The 16,990-nt window shown below is 44.5% G+C and overlaps 2 protein-coding genes across 2 annotated transcripts; one reads left to right on the top strand and one right to left on the bottom strand.

Moving 5' to 3' along the window:
* Window positions 1-377: 377 nt before the first annotated feature.
* LOC137784084 (spindlin-1-like) lies at window positions 378-9,830 on the top strand. The gene is made up of 9 exons (XM_068574516.1): window positions 378-474; window positions 830-1,049; window positions 3,907-3,960; window positions 4,747-4,872; window positions 5,381-5,429; window positions 5,602-5,740; window positions 5,953-6,070; window positions 6,959-7,192; window positions 7,491-9,830. The coding sequence occupies exons 4-9, from the start codon at window positions 4,833-4,835 to the stop codon at window positions 7,688-7,690; spliced, it is 780 nt and encodes a 259-aa protein (XP_068430617.1). The 5' UTR covers window positions 378-474; window positions 830-1,049; window positions 3,907-3,960; window positions 4,747-4,832; the 3' UTR covers window positions 7,691-9,830.
* Window positions 9,831-10,080: 250 nt separating this feature from the next.
* Window positions 10,081-15,026, bottom strand: dnajc25 (DnaJ (Hsp40) homolog, subfamily C, member 25). The gene is made up of 5 exons (XM_068574863.1): window positions 14,644-15,026; window positions 13,184-13,336; window positions 12,169-12,539; window positions 11,977-12,076; window positions 10,081-11,066 (listed from the first exon to the last, which is right to left on the bottom strand). Exons 1-5 carry the CDS (start codon window positions 14,980-14,982, stop codon window positions 10,944-10,946), a joined length of 1,086 nt encoding a protein of 361 aa, XP_068430964.1. The 5' UTR covers window positions 14,983-15,026; the 3' UTR covers window positions 10,081-10,943.
* Window positions 15,027-16,990: the final 1,964 nt, after the last annotated feature.

The raw sequence follows: 16,990 nt of genomic DNA, 5'->3' as shown, positions 1-16,990 counted from the left end.
CAGGAGGAATGACGTCAATGTCAAGACACAGATTGATCATAACTTATTTGTATTAGCTTTAGTGATCAACTTAAATGTTACATCTGTCTGCCTAATACCATTTCTGCTTGTCTGTCTGTCTGTCTGTCTGTCTGTCTGTCTGTCTGTCTGTCTCTCTCTCTCTTTCTCTCTCTCTCCCTCCATCCCTGTCTTTCGCTTCCACTGTCGCATTCAACAGCAGGGCGGATCATTATTAAGCAAGGAAAAACAGCGTAATGCGCCAGTCGGTGTCCTTGTATTTCCTCTCGGTTGCACTATCTGGCAGAGTGAAGCAGGGGCGGGGAGAGAGTAAGGAGCGTCGCCTAGCAGCAATACTACCGGAAGTACGGCTATGAAAACAAATAAGAGCCGATTGTTTCATCTTATAATATTGCTAATCCAAGTATTTCTTACCGCCACATTAATTCATTTCTCAATGGCAAAAGTCCCGATGTGGTAAGCAACAATACGCATGCCCAAAGCCTTGAGCAAGGACAGCGGATAATGCCAAGTGGGGCTGTTTGTCTGTTGCGCCACTGTAATTTGATTATTCACATTATCTCAAATTAAAAAGTGGTGTGATTTTCTAGTTTTGCAACTGTCCAAAGTAGTTGCTGCCCCACACATTTTCCACCTAAAATAATCACAAAAAGGCCTCTTTACTGGATACACAGATATATATCTGATACCGGGGGAATAATAAGGGCTCAGTAACATCTCTATAGCATTCCTCTCACGAAAATGTAGCTATTATTGGGGTATGGATGGTTCCAGCTACCTTTTTAAAATTCAATACATTTTTGACTTTCAGCTTTCGTCATCGCCTGCTCTCCGCCACTGACGCTCTTATTGTGAAAGGCTGAACCGGAAGTCTTAAGTTTCTTCTTGTATGCCGTAACTTTCCGTGGTGAGATGGCTGTGGAGTCTCTGCTGGTTCCTGTGAAGTCGAAACGGGCTCTGTGGACAAACAGCAAGAGGCGAGAAAACCCTCCGCAGTTCGCTTCGAACTCCATTTTTTAGAAATAACAACGGTAAGACAGAAACAAATATGCACCAGTCTCTCTTTTGCTAGCTAGTCAGCCCTCAGGTAAACTGCCAAAAGCAACACTTAATGAGCGCTCGTTTTGTTGCTGGCGCTCTCCCGCCGAAGGTTGGTCTGGCGGGGGAGGGGCGGGGGAGGCAGCGGCAGACGGCGAGAGAGGGAACCCGGTCTGCTGCTGTCCCTCTTCTGGGAATATTTCTGCCTTAGCCGCAGAGATCCTGCCGGACAGTCCCTGCGCTGTCCGGTCCTCGAGGCCCCTCACCCGCCCCCTTTGCCCTGGTGTGGGGCTGGAGATAATAGTAATAAAAAGGCGACCAACATGGCTGACACTGGCCCTGCAGAACCTGCCTGGTGTTTTGTCAGTGTGGATGATGACTGTTTAGATTATTATTTTTACGTAGCCAGTTAGCAAGGTGGGAAATGGAGCTCGCTACTTAATCCATACTGACGTAGAAAAAAAGCACGTGTCTAAAACAGTCGTCAGCGGAGAATGAGAACAGTACAAATCTTCATTTTTAACACTGGGTTTGATGTGGCACAACAGATGGAATTTGCTGAATTAAAAAAAATGTATTACAAGGTATTTAATTAAGTAATAACAGCGTGACCAGTGCTGTGATTTTCATGTTAAAGTGGCTGAAAGCTGATTTGAACGCTCCGGTCTGATGACGGCCACGCCCCCTTTACTAACTCAAAGCAAAGGTCGAAAGGTCAACTGCAGTCTGGTCGTGCAGAGACAACCACAGCTCTCCTACCGACCTGCTGATGCTCATCAGAGTTGGAGATTAGAGTAATAACATGTCACAGTGGTGCGGTACCCCCAAAACTGTATGATTCCTATATATTTGTCATACATCTGTCCTCCCACAGTGTATGGATGATAATCTGCAATCCAAAACTTTTACTTTCTTTAAGGCTCAGTTCACCCAAATCACAATAAAATCATGCTATCCCTCGAACAGTTGTTGTTTTTATTTAACATTTGAATCAACATTGTCAAGTCTTTTAAAAATGTTACCAAAGTCAAGGATGGGGATAGACGCTGTCCTCATATACTTGCACTACTCCAATACAACCTCACCCAGTACTACTTCGTGGTGTGAGCGCTGTAGTCAGCCGATGACAGGGTATTCTCCAGTAGCGATAAATGATGTGCTATCAAGACATTTCTTATACGATTATAGACCTGTTAAAGTTTCACATGGATGTTAGCGAAAAACATTTCTACAGCTCAGCTCCGCTATATTGTAGCATGGATGCTAGCTATACATGTCCCCCGAGAGCTGGCGATGAATGAGGGAAGAAGGTGAATAATGTCAGCTACTAGCCTGCTAAAATAAATCCAAAGTATGCACGACAGTAAGACGACTAACAGGTGGACTGGTGCTGGATGTTTGAGGTCAACACAGATGTGACTTGAGCGTTTGAATACACCGATTTGTATTGTCCTGTATTCAATTATTAAACACATGACAACATTGTTTTGATTAGGGTATCTTCATTTATTGAAACTCGGATGAGTTTTTCAACCAGGCCCATAACTCAAAGAAAACCGCGGGGTGCAAACACTGAACAATGTAGCGTATCGAATACAGAAACTTGGAAGTTTAAAGTACGAGAACTAGTCTTAAAAGCACACAAGACAACTCTGGCTTTACTCTACTGAATGATGGTACTGTCGTCTTCAGCCTGACCAGTTTAACTGGAGGGTCCTGAACAAATCCAGATGTTTCAGGCCAGAGAAAAGTGTGTGTGTGTGTTTGTGTAAATGGTACTAACTCAGGGGGGATTCGTCATTGAAAGCGTAAAAATCCAAACTGTTAAATGACCAGCAAACCAAACCCAGGGGCCTGCTGAGCCGTTGCTTACAGATCTTACAGATGTGTTTATGGTCAGGGTCCGTCTGTTGATAGTTTTTTCTCCCCACAAATTTGTCTCATTTTCACTGTTTTCATACTCTTTTAATTAGTGATTTTCTCAGTTTTGCTTGACATTAATAATCGTGGCTTTTAGATTATTATTATTATTATTATTATTATTATTATTATTATTATTATTATTATTATTCATAATTTTAGGTGAAAGGTCTTGAGTAGAGCCGAGCGAGGCGGGGCCAGTGAGCTGCACCTCAGGGGCCCTCAGTCCCTCCAAACACTCCTCATATTTTTTATTGTTTCATTTTTACCCTTGAGATGCAAAGTACAGTCACCAGTTTAGACATCAGAAAAAAAGTATAGTAAATTCAGGGCAAGACCTTGGTGTCAGCTTTAATAGATGTTTGTGCACATATGCATAACATCTTTGTGGCATGCTTATAACTTTCAATAACTGTTTTGTCTTGAATGAAATATCTCAGGAACTCCTGGAGGGAATTTTGTTTCACAAAAACGTCCACCTGGGCCGGATATTTATTAGGTCAAAGGGCAAAGTCACTGTGACATCACATCTATCCCTCGTTGCCGTGACATCACAGGAGCGCCTTTTCCTAAACGTGTCACACAAAGGTCCACCTGAACTCAAGGTTGACGGGGATACTTTTTGTCGGTCGAAGGTCTCTGTGAACTCACAAAACATATTTGTGGTCGTTCCTAAAGAATTGATATGCTTATAATACCAATCTCACACAAACGTTTAAAATAATCAAACGATGCTAAACCACTAGCGTCTCCTCCGCTCAGTCGTCGCCACGTTAGTGGGCTGTGGAGCTTCATGACAGGTGGTCGTGTATTTCATCATATCACCACACACCTGGAGGTTTAACTTGTTGGACTGAACGCCACGGCCTTGTTTTCAGATCAGTCGTCTCTCTGTGTGGTTGATGCATGACTTTGTGTTTTTTCTGGCAGGTTTGGTTTGACAAGCCGCAGAACTGCTGAACATCCTGAGTCCTGGAGAACTGGGTAAATACTGATCTTTTATTTTTGATGCCTCACTTTTTAGTCTGAGCTACGTTTAATATGTTAATGTGACGTGAAAATGTTTATTTTCGCATGTTGCTGTAACCGTCAAGTGTTACAGGTTCAATAGCTGGTTCTATGTCGTCGATGTAAAGGTATAGAGGACCAACGTCTACATGAACAGAGAAGGAAGGTGCCCTCGCATGTTGTAATTTGAGCCTTCCCTTGCTTCCATGACATGAGGCGTAGCACATGTTACTTCTCTGGAGCGCCCCCCACTGGCCGCTCTGCACTGCCCTCACACGACTCAGGGGGGCGTAGCACCCTAACTTCAGTTCCCTGGTTAACACAGCCCCGCTCAGCCGCCTCCATGTTAAGAGACAATACAAATGTCCTTAAGTCCCTTAAGATAAACTTTTAAATACGCATGGTAACGCGCAACATTTGGCATTTGAACATGCTAATGAGTGTGAAGAAGACAGATGTTTCCTCATGTGTCTGTTTTAGAATAATAAAATGAAGTCTGCTAAAGTAATCATATTCTTCTTCTTTACAGAGGACATTAATTACATAACTAATAATTTTTTGAGAAGATGTAAATCAACCTTTTTCAATGATTTCTGTTGGTAGTCCTCGGATGAAAATAAGTTCAGACACTGCACGAGGTCTGTTGTTGTTGTTCCTGCTTTTGACCAGTAGATGGCAGGAAAATGGCGACAGCAGGCGAGTGCAAGGAACCACCAGCAGACATCTGTTTGTGACGAGAAGTTGTTGTGTTGTTCCTCACAGGGGACGAGGTGCTCTCCTGTTGTCAAGCCCTGGACAGGTTTGTGTTGTAGCTGTGGGCCGGGCAGCCGCTCCCCGCCTGCAGATGAATGAAGAGCTCTCCTGGACACAGAGACACAGCTGATGCAGGTCAGAGCTCAGCCCCGCCCACCGGCAGGGCACACACAGTTCTCCTTCAGCATGCAGACACTACATGGTCGGACTCTTTGTTTTCTGACAGATTTCTTTTTCCATTCAGTTTGTTTTTTGAGATAATTCACCACAGTCTGTGTTTAGTCAACAGTTACTTTGTCATCAGAGATGTGGCCGGAGAGGACGGAGCGCCCGGTTGAACAGCAGCATTTTCAATGCCACCATTTCCCCCGACCCTTTCCCCCATGTCCGTGTTTGAAGACTTTATGTTTGGGTTTTCAAGCAGCAGAGTTTGTCAAGATATTTTTTTAATAACGTGGATGTTTTGAGTGTCCGAACACTGATCCGAACAAATCATCTGCTCACAACAACTGATTTAAATATTTCTGTAATATAAACTATGCAGGATCCGTAGTAAATAAGCTGGACCACAAACCATCCTTTAAGTCCTCGCAGGAAGTTGTAATTTGAATTGACGTGTGCTGTGATTACATTTTCTCCCCAGGGCATGCAGGAGTTTCTGCAAATATGATGAAGAAGAAGAATCCTCATAAGTAAGTTCAGGTGTTTTGCAGCCTGTGTGTCTTTTGTTATGGCCAAAATAATTGGACTCAAAGGGACCATGATAAGAATAATTAGGGAATACTATCGATGCAACTCAGAGTACAAACAGTAAACACAAATCGAAGCAGATGACGTTGACTATGGTTCTAATTCTCCTGGCAGGAAACACAAAAGCAGTCTGAGTCCGACCACCAAAGTTCTGTCGCCGCCTCGAAGCAACATCGTCGGCTGCAGGATCCAACACGTGTGGAAAGAAGGAGGAGGAGGACACGTGATCTGGAAAGGAACGGTGCTGGACCAGGTGAGCAGACGGGACTCGCTATCAACAGATACTCAATATCAAATGACTCTGTCACACTGCTGAGGTCAGCATCCAGACCGCCACACACTCAACTGTTAAACTGTCATTGTTGAGGCAAATGTACCGACTTATAGAGTTGTTCAAGCGCATGTGTAAAAAATATACCAAAACAACAGAAAAAAAACAATATTTCAAATGTATGTGTCCACCAGGTGCCAGTGAACCCGGCTCTCTATCTGATAAAGTACGACGGCTTCGACTGCGTTTATGGTCTGGAGCTTTATAAAGACGAGAGGGTTCAGGGACTGGAAGTGCTCCCGGACAGACTGGGTAAGACTGAGCGGGGACCAGGATCACGCTGAACACAGCGGAGGCAGAAGGCTGCTGCTTTAGTTCACTCGTTTTAGGAAGAAAGTCTTTATTTTTGCTCATTACTTGATTTTTGAACAATTTCTTCGAACAAAAACACAACACGCTAGCCCTAACATGTTAGCGCAATAGTGTTTAGTGAAGTGGCCTGCTAATGTTCGCAGAACATGCTAATATGTAGCATGTCATTGGCACGAGCTCATGTTCTATACATTGTATATCAGTATTGGCATAACATGCTAACGTTAAGTATAGTGCAGTGCTAATTTTGGCAGAACATCACATGCTAACATTGAGCACGGTAGTGTGATATGCTGATGTTTAGTTTAGTATAGTAGAATGCTAACTTTGGCAGAACCTGCTAACACTCAGCTTCTTAGTGTAAAATCCCAAGGCTGGTAGATCATAACATGCTAACACACTCAGCAAGTAGGGGCCTATGCTAATACGTTATATTACATCTGCATGCTCTACATGCTACATGTCAGCACTCCCAATCAATAGATGTTAACATGCCTGTCATTATGTTACTGTAAGTGTGTTAGCATAATAATGGTAGCACTTAAGCCTGCAAAGATTAACATTTAGCTCAAAGTCCAGTTTAGACTCATGGAAGTTGAGTCATCAGTGAAACATTGTCTGACAAAGTGAGTCTCAAAAGACCTCTGGACACCGTGGTGAAGATAAACAGAAACAGTCTCGACGTTCTTCATCCGCTCCATTTGGTTTCTTTGTTGTAATGTGGATTTTTTAAAAAGATGTTTTGTGTGCCTTCATTCAGTCAGCAATGACGAGGCTCTGGGACAACGGGCCAGAGATAGCTGAGTTTAAATGTTCCGATCCCTGCAGCAAAGTCCCGCGTAACCGACGCCAGCCTGGCCGACACCATGATCGGTAAAGCAGTGGAGCACATGTTTGAGACGGAGGAGGGTCCAAAGGAGGAGTGGAGGGGGATGGTGCTGGCCCGGGCTCCCGTCGTGACCACCTGGTTCTACATCACCTACGAGAAAGACCCGGTCCTCTACATGTACCAGCTCCTGGACGACTACAAAGAGGGAGACCTGCGCATCATGCCCGACTCCAGTGAGTGAAGTCCTCTTGTTTGCTTTGAACAGGTTAAAGAGCAGTTATGTGAACTATTCATTTCTTTAGTTTTGATTTGTTTGTTAATTGTTTAGTTATTTTCTTCATTTATAAAACATGTGCATGCTTTCTGTCGTATGTTAGTGTTTGACTGCTGATATGTTGGACATTAACACTTTACTGTTTAGTTGACTTGTTTCCTGTAATTGTTTCTTCAAATGGAAACGGTCTTTTATCTCTTTGTTCTTCTCTTGACCAGCTGAGTAAAAACATGATGATGCTCTCTGTCTCCACGTAGACGACAGCGTCCCGGCGGAGCGGGAACCCGGCGAGGTGGTGGACAGCCTGGTGGGCAAACAGGTGGAGTACGCCAAAGAGGACGGCGGCAAGCGAACGGGCATGGTCATCCACCAGGTGGAGGCCAAGCCCTCCGTCTACTTCATCAAGTTTGACGACGACTTCCTCATTTACGTGTACGACCTGGTCAAGACCTCATAGGACATTACCTCGCCGAGGTGAACGCAGCACACGTTAAAACATCGAAACCTTCGATCCAGCAGTCACTCCTCAGACCGTCAAAGAAAACCCACGCAAGGAATCCACACAAGGGAAGAAAGACAGGATAGAAACTTCTAGAAGCGGCGTGTCTTCAAATATCAAATCATTGGCCACAGTTTTATTCCTCTTACAAGGTCCAACATTTTAGTCCAGAGAAAGATTTGAAAAAAATGCAACGCTGTCTTTGTAGAACCTAAAAGTCTTTACAAGAACGACCCGACCTCTTAAAATCCTTTCAAGACGTCCTGAAGAAAGCGTCCAATTCATTTTCAGTGTCTGGTTTCATCCGGTGGGAAAGGAGTGGTGAACAGTTTGAACGTGCTAAAAGACGAGGAGACGAGAGGAGGAAGTGCAGCCGCTGTGTCTGCAGCGCGCTCTCCACTGGAAACTTCACACTGAAGGTCCTGGAAGATTTCTTGTGACGTTGTCGACTTCAGCCGAGGCCATGAAGACGGTCCGGCTCACTTCCATGACGCCTGGCGGAGGAGAAGGGACGAAGAGGACATCCTGGTCTTCTGCAGCGTTGCATCTCCTCCAATAGATGTGAAGCTGCACTCGTTCTCTCCTCAGCTGGATTCAATTTTAAGTTCGTTGGAATTCAGTTCCAAACCAAAACTATGCTCTGCAGATTCAGTTTTTAAATGCAATTATTCAGTTTCCAGAGCAAATGATTTCTGCCCATATTTAAAATTTCTAATATTATTCAGTTGTCGAATGTTTACTTTCTGTCTTAATTTTGATTTACTATCTCATAGTTTTGACTTCATCTTTAACTAAAAATCTCAACATTTTTGCATTAGTTAGTAAACTTTTTCTTAAGAATAATCTCATAGTTGTGTTTCATTGGGGGCCGTCCTGACAGAGGATCCTTGCTGTCCCTCTTGGTCTCAGTTTGGACTTGAGATGCTTTCTGAACCCTTGAGCCCTGTGACACTGAAGCTTAACAAACCGTAACATGTGGCCCTTTTGATCCAATGCAGAGGCACATCTGCCCAGTTGTTGTACAGCTCCAAACCAGAAGCCTGTTCTTTATCATAGTGTGCTACTTCCACATGAAGGTCAACAACCCTCATCAAAAGACGTCACTTTAAAAACAAAAGATGGGGACTTTTTTCTTCCCCTTTTACCTTTTGTCTTGTCCACATCACTCCTTCCTGTTGTGACTTTGGTGTTGAAGACAATCAGACAGCTGCTTCTCGTGGTTTCACTCACGCCTCTGGGTTTGGTCTCGTGTTGTCCGTTCTAAGACATCGAAGGAAACAAAAGCTGAAACACTTTGCGTGACACCTTGTGGACACTTGGACCTTTCGGGTGGATTCTAAATGTAGGACTGGGGAACCTGATGTAATGCACCTTAAATCTCTCCCTTTATAAACTGTCACCGGAAAAACCAGACTTGAAGATGTCCGAGGCTTCGGTAGCACCAGTTCCCTCCCGTCTGGGCGCAGGACATTATGACTGGAAGTAAAGTACCGTTTGTATTCCACACGAGCCGAAAGGTTGTGGACACGATGCAGTAGGAGAGGACGCGCAGTGCTCACTATGTATGAGAGGATTACACCCATGAAGGCTTACATTTCCTTTTTTTTTCAATAAATGTACGTTTTTTTTATTTGTATTTACAGCAGACTGAAGGTTTTTCATCCAGGCGTGTTCTGTACGCAGGCGACTGTTCGAATCCATCTTTTACCGATCTCTCACAGTCGGAGGAAAAGCATCCTGGTTCAGTGAAGCAGACGCTGTTCAGGTTGATGTCTGGTTGTTTGGATAGTTCTGGTTCATTACAACAGAACAGGATGAAAAACCTGCAGCCTGTGTACTTCCTGTGATGTCGTCAAAGCAGGACGACGGCTCTTATTGTAACTGCACTAAAGAAAAGAGATCTGTAGTTTCAATCTCTTGTTTTCCTTCAAGATGGCGGCCGTCTCAACAGGAACTCTTTCCGTTACCAGGGAACCCGTTGTCCTATTTGTTGCTTCATTTCAAGTTATTGTGGTCTTCTGTCAGACTTCTGCCTTGTATCTTGTTTTTAAGTATGAAAATGTGTGTTAATAATTTCTATTGTTGATGGAAAACCTGACGAGTCGTTTTCTTTCCAGCGCGGTTTGGTTATTTGACCTCTGAAGTCAGCAACATGCAGCAGTCACGCTACGTTAGCACCGCATAACAGGACACACCTGAATCTTTGATCGTCTGCTGCCCAGTTGTATTGTGGGTAATGTAGGTGCCATCAAGGGAATACACAAGACAATGCGTTTTGGTTTATATATATATATATAAAAAAAAAATAGTACTCGAGTAGAAAACCATTGATTATGAACCATAAAATATATTTTCAAATGTATTTATTAAAATCACAACTTCATAACACACAAATGCCCCCCCAAAAAGAAACAACCAGTGACATGTCAAACAATAAATAATATGAAGTAAACGGTTACACGGTCAGCGGAAAGCTTCCTGCGATGAACATCTGTTTAGGTACGTGAACGTCTCCCTTTTACGACACTCCTTCCACACGTGTTGCATAAACAGAGTAACGTGTAATCCAGACAGCTTTGGTGTGTTGGAAGGTGGGTTTTGTTCACGCTAGGCTAACTGGTTCCCCTGCTTCCAGTCTTTGTGCTAAGCTACGCTAAACTGGTATTCTTCTTCCCACCGGATTCCTGGGAACAAAGTGAGAATCTTAATAAATGTCTCCATCCCTGGAGAGAATTTTTTTTTTAATTAAATACTTTCTGGCCCTGGTTTATCCATCATGAAAGCAATAAATGCTAATACACAACTAATTTTACTTCCTGGAGCGGCACACCGGCCGAGCGGCTGGCGGTGCAATGCCTTGCCCAAGGACGCAGCGCTCACTGGTGGCCCTTTGATGTCACTTCAACAGAAAACCACCAAGACTTATCCATCAGGTGAGAGCAATACAGAACAAATAGAATTCATCTAGTTTTGGTTGGAAAAAAATAAATAAATGGCATGATGTTAAAAAAAAAGACTGAAAAATCTGAAGCCCCCGCAAAGTTTATTACACTTAGTCATCCTCTTTATGACCCGATCATTATGAAAATATCTCTTCCCATATAAACAGGCATAGTTCATCTTTCTGTACAGGTACGTCTACACACAGCACGGTACGTGTGTGTGTGTGTTGGCACTGAGGCGGGTGAGTATGTCCCGGACGCGGCTTGCGTCAGTCGTCGATGAACGTCAGCCGGCCTGGCCCCTCGTTCTTCATCCAGCGGCGGTACCTCTTCATCCTCGGGTCGGTTGCCATCTTCACCTTCATCTCTTCCTCCTGCTCCTTTCTGTACAACTGACAGACAAAAACACACAGAGACACACACTGAGCGGTTACACTCGAGGTCTTCAGGGTCATGTCAATCCGCTGCTCTTAGTTTGACTTATGTTTTTACGAAATGCTGTTTTTCATTTCATTAAACTTTTAATAACTTCAAGTTGAAGCTGCACGAATAAGTACTTCTAGACGCCATGCGAACATGCTAACATGAGATGGGTAACATTAAAAATGCTAAACATTAGCATGTTAGCATTGTCGTTGAGAGCAACGATCTCATCCTCGACAGCCGGAGACTAAACGACGAAGACGACCAGACGTGTGTGAACAGAAACACTCGCTCATGTTCTATGCAGGTTGCTGGCGGTTTCCACTAGGGGGCGCACCGGAGCAGTCAGACTATACAACTACAGAATTTGCATGACAAAAAGTGCCATGGAATTAATTAATATCTTTGAGCTCCTCTCGTCCCCAACGCCAGTGATGATGAGTAGATGTCTCCATGATGTTCAGGGTGGTTTTAGTCACTGCTGTAGAGCGTCTGGTCCTGGACGTACACGCCCCATGTTAGTTTGTAATGGTTACATGTTTACAAGGTAACAAGAGCTTGGCGCCTCCTTAAGTTTCCTAAAGAAATGCAGCCGTTTATGAGACGTGTTTGTGTGCGTACTGCATAGAGCGGACGTTCCATACCGACGGTCCAAACGGACACAGGATGCGCCTCGCTAACGACAGGTATGTCATCGGCTCAAGAGGACGACAGGGGGAAACCGGACGAGGGAACGATTGGAGGGGAAAAAGGGAGGACGATAAGATCTCGCAGTGTAAAAGGGGAAGATTGGAAAAGTTAAAAAAAAAGAGGAAGCGGTCCAAAATGAATGAAGGAGAAGAAACACAAAGGATTCTACAGAGAGACTTAGAGACAAACCTCGTAGTTTTCTTTGATCCAGAGCCGTTTGTCCAGGAAGGACCGCCGGGTGCTCTCGTCCACGCCGTCGAACTGGGATGACGACATCTTCATGTTCCTCCTGAGAGCGAAAACACAAGAGTCGGCTGTGAGACGGCACAAGGTGTCACGACTCGTCCCTTCCTTTCCCCCACATGGAATACCAGCACTGACCTGATGATGTAGAACTTCTCCTCCTCGCCGTACTCCTCCCGGCAGAGGGTGAAGCGGTAGAACCAGGAGGCGTACCAGGAGGCGTACTGGGTCAGGTAGTAGGGCGACAGCACGATCTGGCACAGCAGGATGTCCGACAGGTTGGGCTTCTGGTAGCCCCCCTGGATGTCGATCTTGTTTTTGATGATATCACGGATCACCTCCTCCTCTTGCTCCCGGACCTCCTCCTTGGAGCGCCGGTTCTTGCCCTTCTCCTTGGGCCGGTTGAGGAGGCCCTGCTGCTTAGCAATCTCTGTGGCCTGGATCCGGTACTTGGGAACCGTCACCAGGTAGTTGATGGCCTCGTTGTAGCTGCTGTGCCAGCTGTAGAACTGAGGAGAGATGGGGAGGTGAGAGGAGGAGGTGAGAAGAGGAGGAGGAGGAGAGAGGTGAGAGAAGGAGGAAAGATGAGAGACAGGAGAGGGGGAGGAGAGAAGAGACGGGGAAGAGAGGAAAGACGGGGAGAAGAGAGAAAGGAAGTGAGAGGAGGGAGGAGAGATGGAGAGGAGAGGTCATGCGCTCACAGGGTTCACTGAGACCTCACATTGATACTCTCGTCAAAGGTTTCACCAACAAAGAGTCCGGATCTCAGATAAGTAAACACACTTCACAGTATGTCAGCGGAACGGAGTTAAATAAAGACTGTTCCCTAAATAACTTGGTTGTACGGTTAGAAAAATGATGCTTTACTTTGTAGAATAAGTAAATAATCAGAGCGAGTACTCAACAACCACCGACACGCAATGCTACATTTAGGTCTGGGAGATAAATCCACTTTCTCCAGCCAGTGTGTGTGTGTGTGTGTGTGTGTGTGTGTGTGTGTGTGTTCATGGTTAATGAAGTAATCTGTCAACCAATGCAACGATGTGGGATAAATATTTGTTCTACAACAGTGTAAGTGTTTTTATTTATTCATATAACAAAACGCAAACCGGAAGCTCGGTGGTTTGAACCTGCTGGTAGTTTGGTGTGGTACCTGGAAGATGGAGATGGCACAGATGGTGACCAGGATGACGATCCTCACGTCCACCTTGGGAGTGAGCTGTCGGCGGTAGTACGTGTAGTAATGCTGGTAGTACTCCTCAGGGTGGTCCAGCATGTAGTCGTAGTCCCTACGAGTTTCCTCATCCTACACACACACACACACACACACACACACACACACACACACACACACACACACACACACACACACACACTAAGACTTACAGAAGGAGCTCAGCCAAACCGGCTTTGAGAATACTGGTTTAGCGTTGCAAAAGAAACACGTAGAAAACTAAAAGGCACCGCGAGGCCTCAGAATGTTTCTCTTATTTCCTCCCAGTGTTAAAGTGCTCTGCCGGGTGGACGGAGCAAACGCCTCCACATGGACTGCAGCGCTGCAATCACACTGAGCCAAGTTAGTCAGGGCGTCACCGAGCGGCTCTCATCTGACTCTCAGGCGTTTGCTGAACATTTTAAAAGATAATGTTGTTGTTGACCACTTCAATCGTTGTAGACGTGTGGGGAACTTCTTCCATCTTTTTATTCAGATTTATTAAAGTGGGCCACAAATCTGAGAAGTCACAAGATAAGTGAAGACGCCAGAAAGACATCCAGTCAATAGTCACATCCCCTAAACCAAACCACCCGGAGAACAATCGTCTAAACGGGTTCATACTGCAGAGAGGGATGAACCCTGATGAGCAGGGTGTGGATTATTACTCACTAAAAATTATTAGTAATTATCGAACAACCAGATCATCATTTATGAACGTCACAGATTATTAACATTGTGAGAACACTACAGAGACGCAAACTGTGAGACTACATGTTGTAGTCAGGAGCACATTGAGGGACATGGAAACCAGTGTGTGTGTGTGTGTGTGTGTGTGTATGTATATATATATATATATATATATATATATATATATATATATATATATATATATATATATGTATATGTATATATGTGTGTGTGTGTGTGTGTGTGTGTGTGTGTGTGTGTGTGTGTGTGTGTGTGCGCGCGTTTAAGGAAGCACTAGTTCCCTCATAGATTACTAGAAATACACCCCACATGGTGTAAACACAACATAATAGTAATTATTTATGTACACAACTGTGAAAGAGTGACGGTAACGCCACACGCACCAAAACAGTGATATTACAGATCACCTACATGAACCTATAGGAAAAGTATGAATATGTCATAGTAAGTAGGCATATGGGGGGGGGGCAAGAAGATGAATACGTCAGCATAAGGCCACATCATCTTCCACACGTGAACACACTAATCCAGACAGGAAGGAGACGGTGGACATTAGTTATATTCTGCTCATGGGTATGAGAGAAGTTATGAAATAATATTTGTATTACTGCTCATTTCGTGGATTTAAAAAAAGTGTCCGCAGGAAGTTTCTGAACTTCCAGCGTCTGTGACAAGCGACCGGGACCGACCTTTAGCGTCTCGTAGGCGGTCGCGATGAGCAGGAACTTCTTATGAGCGGACTCGCGGGTCTCTCCCTCCAAGCCGGGCTCTTCCAGCCTGAACCGGTCCGGGTGGTACCGGCGGGCCAGCTGCCGGTAAGCGCGGGCGATGTCCAACTTGGCGGCCTCTCGGGTGACGCCGAGCACGTCGTAGCAGACCTCGGTGCCGCAGTAGAGGCCCTCCACCAGCGCGGTGACCGCCGGGAGGGAGGACACGGAGAACAGGAGCACCGCGAGCCGCCACCAAGGCCTCGTCGTCCGGGGACGGCCAGCGGACCCACCGCGGCAGCGCTCCGTGGGGGCAGCCATCTCTGTCCGCCTGCCGCTGCTGCCAACTCCGCTCCGGAGCCCAGGCTGTCCTGGTCCTGTCGCACGCTGCTGACGTCATCACTCCGGGCCGGGGACGAAAAGATGACGACGCATCAAAGATCGTCTCTGCCGAAGAGCGACAGGACTCCGCCGACAGGGCCGGAGAGCTCTGGCTGGCCATTTATAGTACAACACATAGGTACGGATATTTATTGGACCGGTTTGGGAACCCTCCAAAGTTCAGACTGTGACATGTTTCCATCTGAAATAGTTTAATGCCCTGAAGAATAACCATTGTGTCTTATTTAAGCAATAAGGTACTCAAGGCAGTACTGTATCGTCAATAATGTACTGTTCAATGGTGTTGTTGTGCAAACCCTTGAACTGTACATTATTGTAGATACAGTACTGCCTCGAGCACCTTATTGCTTTTATAAAATGGATACCAGCGGCATTATGAATATAAAGTGAATAATAAGCTGCCTTTCAACACAAAATAGTTGTAACCACTAAACGTTGTGTATCACATTTCAGTAAGCGAGAGAAAATAGTCCTGTATGTGACACACACATACGGGCCCACACACATATGGGGACACACATACAGGACTATAAAAGTGACTATTTTTTTGACCAGGCCTGTTGAAAGCAGGGTGGAGGATGACACTCAGCCACCGACGTAAAGGAGTGCTCTCGCTGCTTCGGTCCGTCTTTTTCCATCATTTCCCCTTTATGATGTTTAGAGAACTTGCCTTACGTCGAGAAATCACCGATGGTAATTATCTCTCACTGGAAATCATCACAATTTTGTGACACACACATGCCCTCACACACGTTCCACTGTTTATTTATATTGCTTGTTTCTTTTATCTTATTCCTGTAATCCAATCTGATGCTTTAAAGTGTAAGATGTCCAGATCTGAATCTGATAATAATGCAAACACAAAATTAAAAGAATAATGCAAAGTTCTCAGATGAGGAAAAATAGAAAGTGTGGTAAGGAAGCAGAATCTTTGATAGTGGATGTTACCTGATCAAGGAAGGAAGATTTCAGGCCAGTCACTGAAAGAAACAGAAAAGTGAGACAAGGCTGCCACCTGGTGGACAATAAGAGGACACATCGGCTCAACCACACTGGGTTTGAAAACAAACAAATCAGCTCTAGCCCCTCAAATGCTGAATATGGTGTTATTATTTTTCTATAATATATATATATATATATATATATATATATATATATATATATATATATATATATATATATATATATATATATATATGTGTGTGTGTGTGTGTGTGTGTGTGTGTGTGTGTGTGTGTGTGTGTGTGTGTGTGCGTGTGTGTGTGTGTGTGAGTAATAACCAAAGCCCTTTAAACTTTGGCAAAGGGTAGTGTCAGAGAAAGACGTTTTCAGAGCCTTTTAGCTCGTGCTGCACGACAGGAAAGCAAAAATCTAATGTAAAAAAAGGAATTCCATTGAAGTGACTGAGATGCTGAAGCAGCACCACAACTTAACACAAAGGTCAAGATGAAGGACTTTGAGCGTGACTCTGAACCAGGACATAGTCGGACTACAAAGACACTCTGTGACATTCTGTCACAAGCGTTGCCAAACTGAACCATTTGAAATATCCTGCTGCACAGCTCTTGTGCTCTCCTGATAGTGGAACACATTTTAGAGGCAGCTCTGAAACAAGTATGCAGCTGGAGACGGATAAACCCAGATTAAATTCACTGTTGACAGCTCGGAACAACAATGTTTTCTACCAATCTGACAAACAGACAAAGTCTTCTCTGGTTTGTAATCTTTGAATTCATCTGAACACCTAAGAATGTTACATTTGTGTTTTTGCCCTTCTGCTGTTTTATTCCAATTTTCCAGAATACATTACAATCCGTCAGATGGTCTGTTTGTAAAAGACTAAACTTTGATGTACACACACAATCATCATTTATTTGATAACCAGATTATAGGTATACATTTATCGTCTCTGCTGTATTTGATCTGC

Source organism: Clinocottus analis, unplaced genomic scaffold (assembly GCF_023055335.1).
Source record: "Clinocottus analis isolate CAN_PGR_092001 unplaced genomic scaffold, fCliAna1.0.p SCAF_13, whole genome shotgun sequence".
NCBI classification, from domain to species: Eukaryota; Metazoa; Chordata; class Actinopteri; order Perciformes; family Cottidae; genus Clinocottus; species Clinocottus analis.
Note: the sequence above shows the minus strand (reverse complement) of the source record. Positions and strands in the feature narration are given on the sequence as shown.